Source organism: Muscardinus avellanarius, assembly GCF_963383645.1.
Source record: "Muscardinus avellanarius genome assembly, chromosome: 9".
Lineage (NCBI taxonomy): Eukaryota > Metazoa > Chordata > Mammalia > Rodentia > Gliridae > Muscardinus > Muscardinus avellanarius.
Genome location: NC_137795.1, coordinates 59,631,893 through 59,642,692, shown reverse-complemented (window position 1 = coordinate 59,642,692; position 10,800 = coordinate 59,631,893). Strand labels below are relative to the sequence as shown.

The 10,800-nt window shown below is 39.0% G+C and overlaps 1 protein-coding gene across 15 annotated transcripts in view; it reads right to left on the bottom strand.

Annotated features, from left to right (window-relative positions):
• Positions 1–390: 390 nt before the first annotated feature.
• ADAM22 (ADAM metallopeptidase domain 22) overlaps positions 391–10,800 on the bottom strand; it is a gene marked incomplete at both ends in the record, with an annotated part of 237,120 nt that continues 226,710 nt past the window's right edge. For 11 of the 15 annotated variants that reach the window (XM_080700866.1, XM_080700869.1, XM_080700874.1 and 8 more), the window contains 2 exons: positions 391–411; positions 4,495–4,618. In XM_080700866.1, coding sequence (XP_080556992.1) covers positions 391–411; positions 4,495–4,618 — 145 coding nt within the window. Of the gene's footprint in view, positions 412–4,494; positions 4,619–10,482; positions 10,570–10,800 lie in introns of all 15 variants that reach the window. The other 4 variants (XM_080700872.1, XM_080700864.1, XM_080700865.1 and 1 more) reach the window with 1 other exon arrangement.

Here is a 10,800-nt window from a genome sequence, read left to right as displayed (position 1 = left end):
TTTACAATGAGGATGTGCTTCAGAATATCATGTTCTGAAACCACTGTTGTCCCTTATGAAACTTGCTACATTTGGGTCATGTGAGTTAATTTTATTGATATTTCTACATATATCTGTCATGCGGATTATCCATTAACATACCAGTACCTTTATTGTTCTGTGTTATAGTGTAACATTTCATTAGTCTTTTCATGGTTCATTTGAATCCTAAGCCAATGACAAAAAGAAAATGGTATCCAGATGTGAGACTTGGCTTCCTCTCCTCTGTGGCATCTCAGAGGGTCTTTGTATTGTCTGAAGAGCAGATAGAGTTGCAGTGATAACGTGAGGCTGAGTGTCTATAAAAGTTGAAGTAAACAGTTCTGATGTGTCACATGTAAACAGTTGATCTTAAATGGATGTCTCCCATAGCTGCACAACAGAAAAAAGCAAAATCGCACACTGTGAGAGCAAGAAGCAGAAGTCAGAGCTATGTGATCAAATATTCAGCGATTCCATCTGTAGATAAGTAACTGTGGATGCACACCCTTGCAACATTCAATAAATAGATAAAACACTTTTTTCTCTTTTCCCTTTAAACCTGCATGCCAACCTTTTTTTAAAAAAAATATACTTTTATTGGTGCATAATGAGGTCCAAAGTGATAGTAACATACATACTTTGTGCGCTTCCCTGCGGATCCCACCCAATTCCTTCCCTTCCCCACATATAATATTGAAATTGACACTGATAATTTCAATATTCACACCATTATTCGAACTGTTTCCAGCATCAAGCCTCCTTCTCCCATCCCATCACCCTTTTCTAGATCTTCTCTATTGCTTGACTGGAGTTTCTCATCTTTTATCTGAAACCACTTTGGTTTCCCAACTTTTCTCTGGCTGCCACATATGAGAGAAAACATATAACCCTTCACTTTCTAAGACTGACTAATCTCATTAAGGATGATATTCTCTAGTTCCATTAATTTTGAAAAGTATGAAAATGACATCCTTTTGTTCTTCTTTATACCTGAGTAAAATTACACTGACAGAGCTATTCTATAATATAGAATATTATAGCGATACCTTCACATCCATCTCAACCTTTTAACAACTGCTGCTTTTCAATGCAAATAACTTCACACACTCGTTTAATGTTACTTAAAATTTCAAATGAGGTAAATACTGTCTCTCAAATAAAATACAAGAATTTAGAAATCTTAATTTTTAAGCTACACGCACCCTTCTTTCCCCCAGAATTCTGATACAGCCACCGAGAGTACTGGTTCTTAGCCACAGCCATGATTTATGTTTTCTGGGGAAGTTTAAAAATTCCACTGCCAGGAAAGCTCACCAGACCACCTAAATCACAACCTCTCCAGGTGGAACTGACTTCTGGGAAGTGTGATTTTGTCAATATCACCTCCATCTACTTAAAAATCACTGCCCTGGCCCTGTGACCAAGCCAGACACTCCCCAGTTCCATCACTAGCTCCTAGAAAGTGTTTTTCTCAGGAGCGAACAGAGCAAAAGGGCAGAACGTCCCTTAATTCCCTCATCCTTGCCTTTCCTTGCTTCTTCCACCCATTCTTTAATCAGAACTAATTTCTATAATGCCCAGCAATTGTCTTAGTGACTACGAACAATGTTGGCATGATCAGATATGAATGTAACTCAGTTCACCAGAGAACAAAGGTCAATCAAAGAAAAAGCAAAAAGTCTAGCTACCACTTTCCAGGAGGGGATATGAAATGTATATAATTATTATAAACATGTGAACATACCAGAGAGGCTGCTAATAAGATCTGCTCGTTCCATACTCCATGGAATGACAGAAAAAACAGCCTAGAGGCAGGGGCCTCTTACTCATAAGCATGTGGCTGTTTCACAGCGGATAGAACAAATCATACCCTTCACATAACTCTCCTAGCAGCTGCAGTGTTTACGGTCACCCTGCTTAGCTCAGGGATGGAACCTGGGCCAGCCAAATGGGAAGCTGTCACTTTCACAGGCTCTTATGTGGTAACATCTCCAGCAACCCATACGTTGGCATGACCACAGCTGAGAGAATGTCCCCAGCTCAATGAGCCAAAAAGTGAAGTAGACAATTTAGCAGGAAAAGAAGTGGGGTGCTCTCCTTGAGTCTCTGAGGATGGGAAGAATGACAGCAGTCGTAGATTTCTTTATCATATATCCTATCATGAACAACTGAATGCCTATCAACAAGTCTTTTTTAAGGCCAGAAAGATGAGTGGCAGAAATCTGAGTTATAATTTTATTGATGATTCACAGAACACCACTGCTCTTTTTCAAAGACTTTTTGATTACAGCAAACTAATCAGTTTTTAACAATTGATTTGTGTTTTCTTACTGACCTGGGTTGACTGAACTAAAATTTGAATGATCTGCATTTACCTTGAACCTCATCATTTAAATTCAGGATCAAAGAGACTCTGAAACATTTTCCAAGACCAAAGACTAGGAACCTAGGACCTACTAGCAGATAAACCTGCCAAGGTGTGTGTGTGTGTGTGTGTGTGTGTGTGTGTGTGTGTGTGTGTGTATGAGAGAGATCTTGGGGAATGAACTCAGGGCCTTACACACACATTATTCAAGTGCTCTACCACTGAGCTACATTCCCAGCCCTGCCAAGACTTTTTTTTTTTGGGGGGGGGGTACTGGGCTCAGGTATTCTACCTTTAAGCTACATCCCCAGCCCTATTTTTTATTCTTTATTTTGAAACAGGGTCTCACTAAGTTGCAGAGGGCCTAAGTAGCTGAGGCTGTCCAAGAACCTCAATCCTTCTGTCTTAGCCTCCCAAGTAATGGGATTACACACGTGTGCCACCACACCCAGCTGCCAAGACTTTTAAAGCTCACTTTATTTTTTAGAACATTAGTTTTGAGAAGATCAACATTACAATGTAAGTGACCACAACAGAGTCTGGACATCAATAAAGATTGTTTTTTGGTGGTATCTTTTACTTGAATTTCTTTTTTTTTTTTTTTTTTTGGTGGTACTGGGGTTCCTGGAAGCCCTTCTACCTCCAGGCTACACTCCCAGACCTATTTTATATTTTTGAAACAGGGTCTCTTAAGCCAGCGCGGCTGGCTTCGAACCTGCGCGATCCTCCTGTCTCTGCCTCCCAAGCGCGGGGATTACAAGCGTGCGCCACCACGCCTGGCTCACTTGCATTTCTGAGGGCTGGTTTGTCTCTCTAAACTGCTAAATCTCAAAGCTCACATCATGGAAGTTTTCAGGAATGTTGTAAAACATTGGTATCATGATTACAATATAAAAGAAGATTTAATATTTAAATAAAATTCCTGGTGAAACGTATTTTATAACAAGTATCAGTACCTCCATATTTGTTTTTAAATATACAATCTAATCAACTTTTAATGATTTGTTTCCTTACCGACTCTGAGTTGATTGAGTTAAAATTTGAATGATTTGCATTTACCTTGAACCCCATCATTTAGATTCAGGATTAAACAGACTCTAAAACATCTTTCAAGACCAGAGTCTAGGAACCTAGTACCTACTGCAGATAAACCTGTCAAGGTGTGTGTGTGTGTGTGTGTGTGTGTGTGTGTGCGCGTGCGTGTGCGTGTGGATTTTGGGATAGCTGGGTATAGCTCAGTGGTAGAGAACTTGAGAAGTATTCATGAGGCCCTGGGTTCAATCCAGAGGATAAAAAAAAAAGGTTAAAATTGGCTTTTCTTTTTAAATATAAAGGGTATTAAATTTTGCCATACCCTTTGCAGTATTCTTTTAATAATCCTTTTCCTTATATCTAAATTCCAACCCCATCTCCAAGAGATTGACATGATTTTTTTTTATCACAGGTTTCTATTTCTAAAATCCCATCGAAAGCCAGGCACGGTGACGCACACTTGTAACCCCAACATTTGGGAGACTGTGACTGGAGGATTGTGGTTCACAGACAGCCTCAGTTACTTAGTGAGGCTCTTAGCAACTGAGTGAGACCCTGTTTCAAACATAAAAAAACTAAAAAATATGGGCTGGGAGTTTAGCTCAGAGGTAGAATGCCCCTGGGTTCCACCCCTAGTACCGCAAAAAAAAAAAAAAATCCCATTGAGTTCTTATAGCCAGTGAAAGGCGTGGGCAAGCGGACTGGACACAGAAAAAAAAAAAAAAAAAAAGACTCATTTACTAATAAATTACTGCATTTCCAGAGATGCTAAAAATGCAAAAAAAATTGCATCATTTATTTTGTCTAGTCTATGTTTTAATATATTAAGTACAAGGAATAACAAAATATATAAATATATTATAATGAACAATATACACCAAATATCTCTAGAATATACCCAGGCAAATTAATTTGCAAATACAAATCTGAACTCAAAGGTTACAAGAAACTTTCAATGTTCAAATTTTTAATATTTCTCATGAAGACAGAAGGAAGACTGGCTCTCTTAAAATGTGAACTCACAGATACGTGGTAACAACCAAGTATGTGAGCAGATGAAAGAAGCTGCCACGTACCCTGGCACTTTGTCGGTTCACTTTCTTCTCCTCGTCGGGCAGCGGAGGCATTGGATAAGGGTATTTTCTGCTGGAGGCAATTGACCCAGTTGATGAAGAAGGAGACTTGGCAGGAGATAAAGTCCTGAGATGTTGAGAATATATGAAATAAATATTATGTCACTGCCTAATGCCATTTTCAAATGTCTGAAAAATGGGTTCAGAACTTCTACTTTCATAAGCTCTTACTTCAAAGCTTTAACTACTAAGAAGATGACTCTTTCATTCCTTAAACTGGAATGATGAAATTTAGCCTCCTAATTCCATGATTGCAGTGGATTATTTAAGTGTTAGCACATAGAATCATACTTTTAACTAGAAAGCCAAACAATGAAGTTTCCTATAGAATAGGAAAAAAAAAAACTAACATGGAGAAGGAATAAACTTATTCTAAGAGCTCATAATGGTAAATTAAATGTATAACATTAATATTCTGCCCTATTTTTTTTACCACTTAATGTAAAAATGTTTCTAAGTAAAATAATTCCAATTAAGGTCTTAAAACACATTACCATTGATATATCTATTAGTTAATAAGTCACATATTAGTTTACACAAACTCATGCATTCAGAGGCCAGTGTGTTAGTTGTGAAGGAACAAAGGCAAATACAAGAGTTTTAATAATAAATTAGTAAACATGCAAGCAGTAAGGAGTGCAGAGTTCCAGCCAAACAAGTCTGAAGAGAACATACAAAAATGGTCTGATTCTTCCCTGTAATCAGCATTTGGTAGGGAAGCAGTGGTGTACTGTGCTGTACTTTTTGACTTTGTATGTGTAGTGGTAATAGTTTTGACTATGCTGCACACACGAGAAGAGCCCCTATCTGTTGCTAACTCGTCTTAAAAAGTGTGTGTGTGGGGGGAGGGGCTGAGTGAAAATCTCCACTCTTAATATATCAATGAGAATAGATGTGATGATTCTAGTAGCTATTCCTTTTGCAAATGTTACTACAAAGCCTCAATTCCTGGTGCAAGGTGGTAATGACCCACATCCCCGAATTGCTTACACTGTGACATCATAACACAAGTACTTACTGCAGCAGGATGCAATTCATCTGCTATAACTGACTCGGCCAGGGAGTGTGGGCAGCGAGGTAGCACTGGACAGGAAAGGCCTACTACCTACACTGCCTTTGGTTCCCATCCAAATATATTCCTGGCTCTAATCCTTTCATGGTTTTCCAACTCATTTCCATTTTATAAGTGCTGAGTTCAACTAAAATTTGACTTTTTCTATCAACTTGGAGATCCAAGAGAATATTCTAAACTGAGTCAAGTGGTCCCACCCTCTTTTAATCCATAACTCCTAATGGTTGTTTTGGTTTTTGAAAAAAGGCCAGGACCACTCCTTAGTACCAACTGCTAGATTTCTCTTATGGTAATGCTGAGCAGATGGGTGCAACTAAGAACATTAGTACTTCAAATGCCCTACAGTTCTTGTAGAGCATCACATGACTACATATTTTTCTAATTCACAAACTAATTTTTTTATACTGGGGATTGAATCCAAAGGAATTCTACCTCCATGCTATATCCCCAACCTGATTTTTTTTTTATTTTTTTTATATAAAAACAGGGTCTCACTAGGTTGCTGAGAGCCTTGCTAACTTCCTGAGGCTGGCTTTGAATCTATGGTCCTCCTGTCTCAGCCTCCCATGTACTGGGATTATAAGCATAAGCTACCATGCCCAGGTAGAAACTACTTTTTTAAATTTTAATAAAATATTTTAAATAGGACTGTGATCTTTAGGAAACAAATTTGGTATATGTAAAATGAGGGCAAGATTTTGCATTTAGATATTTAAATGCATCTTTCTTCTTCTTCTTCTTCTTCTTCTTCTTCTTCTTCTTCTTCTTCTTCTTCTTCTTCTTCTTTTTTTTTTTGCTGTTGGTACTGGGAGTGGAACCCAGGGGCTTTCTACCTCCAGGCTATATTCCCAGACCTATTTTATATTTCATTTGGAAACAGGGTCTGACTAAGTTGCTGAGGGCCTCACTAAGTAGCTGAGACTGGCTTTGAACCTGTGCAGTCCTCCTGTCTCAGCCTCCCAAGCGTGGGGATTACAAGCGTGCACCACCACGCCCAGCTTAAATGCATCTTTCTAAATGAAGCATATTAAAGTTGGTTCCGGTTTTTGCCAAATAATTACAAATAATTACTGGTTAAAAAAAAAAAGAAAAGCAAAAGTTCGGGAAAGCTAGTCAGATACAAAAGGCAAATAACCAAATCTTCTATTCTTTAGGGATCATGAAAACTAAATCCTGTTTTTAAATTGCTGCAGTGCATAGCATGAGATTACAGCTTCACAGCCACACCAGGTTTAACTTGGCCAACCTTGTATGTTTATAAAGGGTGTCAAAATTCCACATTTCCATAGGCAAAGCCAATACTAAGTGGGGAAAAAACAAAACACAACAACCCGGAAGTATTCTCTAGAACCTCCCCAAAGCACACTAGTTAACTGACACTTTGGACCCTAAGGGCAGGAAGAGAAGCCAAGTAGGAGAGTTTAATGGTAGGTCCTGGTAGGGAGTGGAGAGGTCCAAAGCAGGAGTCAAAATAAGAGTAGAGTCTGGCGTGCATGTTTATAATCCCAGCATTTGGGAGGCTGAGACAGGAGGATCCCAGTTTGCAGACAGCCTCAGCTACTACTTAGTGACACTCTAAGCAACTCAGTGAGACTCTATTTCAAAATAAATAAAAAATAGGGCTGGGGGTGTAGCTCAGAGGTAGAAGGTCCCTGGGTTCCATCCCCAGTACCACAAAAATGAATAAACAAACAAACAAATAATAGTAGAGAACAAAGCAGGACAAGTAGGTTTAGGGAAAACAAATACAATTTTCTATAAATGTCAAAAGAAGACATTCAGTTCCAGTTTGGCTTTCACTTAAAGGTAGGTACCAAGCCAGCTTATTCACTTACAAAGTGAATTTCTGGGTAAAATATTAGCCACTACCATTACTATACTTTAAACACCACAATAACTATAGAGGGTGCCACATTAGGATTATGCAATGAAGGAGTGCAAGTGGATTGTTGTAATCTTGGGCTACCTGGGACAAGCAATTTCAGTTCAATTCTGCCACTCAGGACAACTAAAAGCAAGTCAGTCATAGGTCAGGGAAACAATCTTGGCCTTTATTAACTTGTGTTCACATGCAAATTTTACATCTGCCTGATCCAGAAGGATTTAAGTGTCCTTGGGTAGGATTTAAGCAGTCAATATCTCCCTACTACTTTTAAGTAATTATAATAAAGAGGGAACATATTTTAGAGTCAGATAGAGCCAGGCTCCAATTCTGGTTCTGACCCTTATCTGCTATGCTACCTTAAGTCACTCTTTGTGCCTCAATTTCTTCTATCACAGAAAAGGAATAAAAATGCCTACATCTCACAGTATGCAAAATAAAGATGGACAGTAGGCATTTGACTCATGATAGTTACAGTTATTTAGCTTCACAAGCAGGACATTTTCCATAAGATCATGCAAATAGATTAAAAAGCCACTGATGGAGTGAGTGATCAACTGGATAATTCTCAAGAGAAGGAAGCCTTGTAAGAGCTTGGAAACCACCATCACCAAGAGAATTGCTCCCAGGACTTGGGTGTGGTGAGATAACACTCTTGCTCTGATCTGACTTGCTCCTTCCTGATGGCCTGAATCCATGCTGAGGACAACTTGGGCAACCCCTGTCACATCAGAACTGGGTAGGAAGCACAACTGAGGGACTGTGACCTCTTGAAATCTATAGGTATCGGCCTTGCTCATCGTAGTGATGGTTATAATGTGTTTTAAATGCTAGTCTATATTTTGGACTATGTTTGCTGCAGTCACAAGGTCCCTATTGTATGTTGATAAGGATGCACAAACCCAACACCATGTGAATGATTAAGAAGGTGACCTCTGCCCTCACTGGTGGTTTTGGCGAGAAAGGTAATCTTTCTTGATGATCTGGTGGCAGCTGAGGCAGATCTAAGCTTAAGCAGAGGGCAGGCAGAACAAAAGCCAAGGTATGGATGTGTTTTAGGCCTGATAGGCAAGGCTTGACTTGGATGCAGAGTGAATGGAGTTCTTGCTGCTATGTTAGCATCATGTTTAAAATTCTGGGTCATCTCAACTATTCACCACTGCCACAGAAATTCTGTGTTGATTCTGACCAGCATAACTGTTATTAAATCAGAATGACAGTCAAATCATAATCATCTAGTGAACCTTTGCCTTTCAACAAAAATAGGGATTTTTAAATATTTAATTCTTAATGGGACTATCTACTGTAGGAATCAATATCTCAGATTATTAAAAAGGAGATAAAAGAACCCTCTAAAATTGCCCTTGCAGCTTTGCTCGTGCAACCGAAGGTGCTAAAGCATTTCCCCACCCCAAATTGCATTTAGTCATGCAGCTTCTGGGCAGACCTGGGTGCTGGTTTTAAGAAATGTGAACTCCTCTCAGGGAGCCACATAAATTACTCAGCTCACCCAGGGGAGGTGAATGAACTCTTCCGGGGTACCATTTCACAAATAATTGCTGCAAAAATGCTAAGGCCATTTAGGAATAAAAGCCCTAACCCACAGAGGACCAGAGTCATTCTGTTTGGGTTCCACAGCCGGTACAAATTACAATCTGCCCACAAGCCTGAATAAAATAGAAAGAAGATATAGGATTGCAGGTGAGCCAAGATTCCAAGTAGCATTCAATATCATCTTACCTGTCTTCCTGATGCTGGCCATCTTGGGAGCTACAGGTGAGGGCGGGACGTTTGAATGTGAGTGTATGTGTATGAGGTTCAGTGTGGAAAAGTGTGGGATAAGCGGAGGACCAGGCAGGAGAGGAAGATGGGGCATAAAAGCAGGATACGCTTTTGTGAGCAGGCAGGAGTTATGCTTTTCTTTGGGGTATATGCAAATGTTATGGATCAAATTAGAATGCAGGTAGGTCTAATCATTTTCTCAAACTATACACGACTAAACTAAATGGTACACTGGAAGAGAAAGTCCACCTTATATGGGTGCTGAGAGTTCAATACACACACATATTTTGATATCTGTTCGATGCTAACCTAAGTCAGGGCAGTATGTAATAGGAAAGCTCATTACTAAACTGTATTCAGGAGAAGTAGTCATTGAGTTTATATTCTTTACAAAGTTGTCCACAAAGTATTCAGATATAAAGCAGACATTTACCTCTAGGGAGCCACTTTGATATAATAAAGAGTGAAAAAAATGCCATTAAGAGCTCTTGAAAATTCTCTGGGACCTCTACCATTACACAGAGCTGCAGCAAATAGAATAAATTCGATAGTTTCTAAAACAGAAGGTTGTTCTTTTCTTCTGTGAGTAAGAAACATGTTTTCTCTGCTTCCTGATCTATTTGAAGTGTCAGACAACATTTTTATTAGCATAATGAATTCCTTGGATGCTGTCTTGAAAATCTGAATATGCTCTTCTCTGGTACCAAATGGTTGAAGTGAACAAAAGAAACCTAAACTCATTCCATGTTATTTCAGTGAGTTTCTAGTTAGATCAAATAATTATTTTTCTTAAAGTAAAATCCCACTACAGCTTCTTTTCACATTTTTCCTGTAGTTTACTTTTGCACTATGCACTCTTAGGCAATAAGTTGGAAAAAAATGCATTATGAAAAGGCTAGGTTCTAGAAATTAAATTGTTGAGGTTAATAGTGTTTCTTTATTAGTGGAAAGTATGTTTCATGCCCATAGAACACTACATAGCATAAAATGAAGAGAAAGCTACTAAAAAGCTCAAGACGGTGACAGGGACATGCACTAGATGGCAACCCTTCCAAAACGGCAGCAAATAAACAAGGATCCTTGTCCACCTGTAGGAACTTGTATGAAGAGATACAAGATAGAGCGCCAGTCACACTACAGTACTTGTATGTGCTGGGAGAGTTTGAAAAGGATATAAAATTAATTTATAAAATACCTAAAGTATGGTCCTTCAGTGTTTTTATTCACATCTTCTACCCACTTAGCTACATTATAGTCTCTTTTGAACCATGGGTTTAAATACCTGCAGAAAGCAATGGAAGGAACAAAGAAAGCAGAACAAGATAGAAAATCTGAAAATACACAGCACAAGCTTAGCAAGGATGTCTTCACCCTCCATATGCAAGTGACTATGGCAAATCAACCAGGATGGATGTTGGGTGCTTAGGAGGCAGTCCATACAACCGCATGAGTATAATCTCAGCTACAATGAGGCTCGAGGCATTCTTGAACATTCTGAACATTTCTGGGAAAG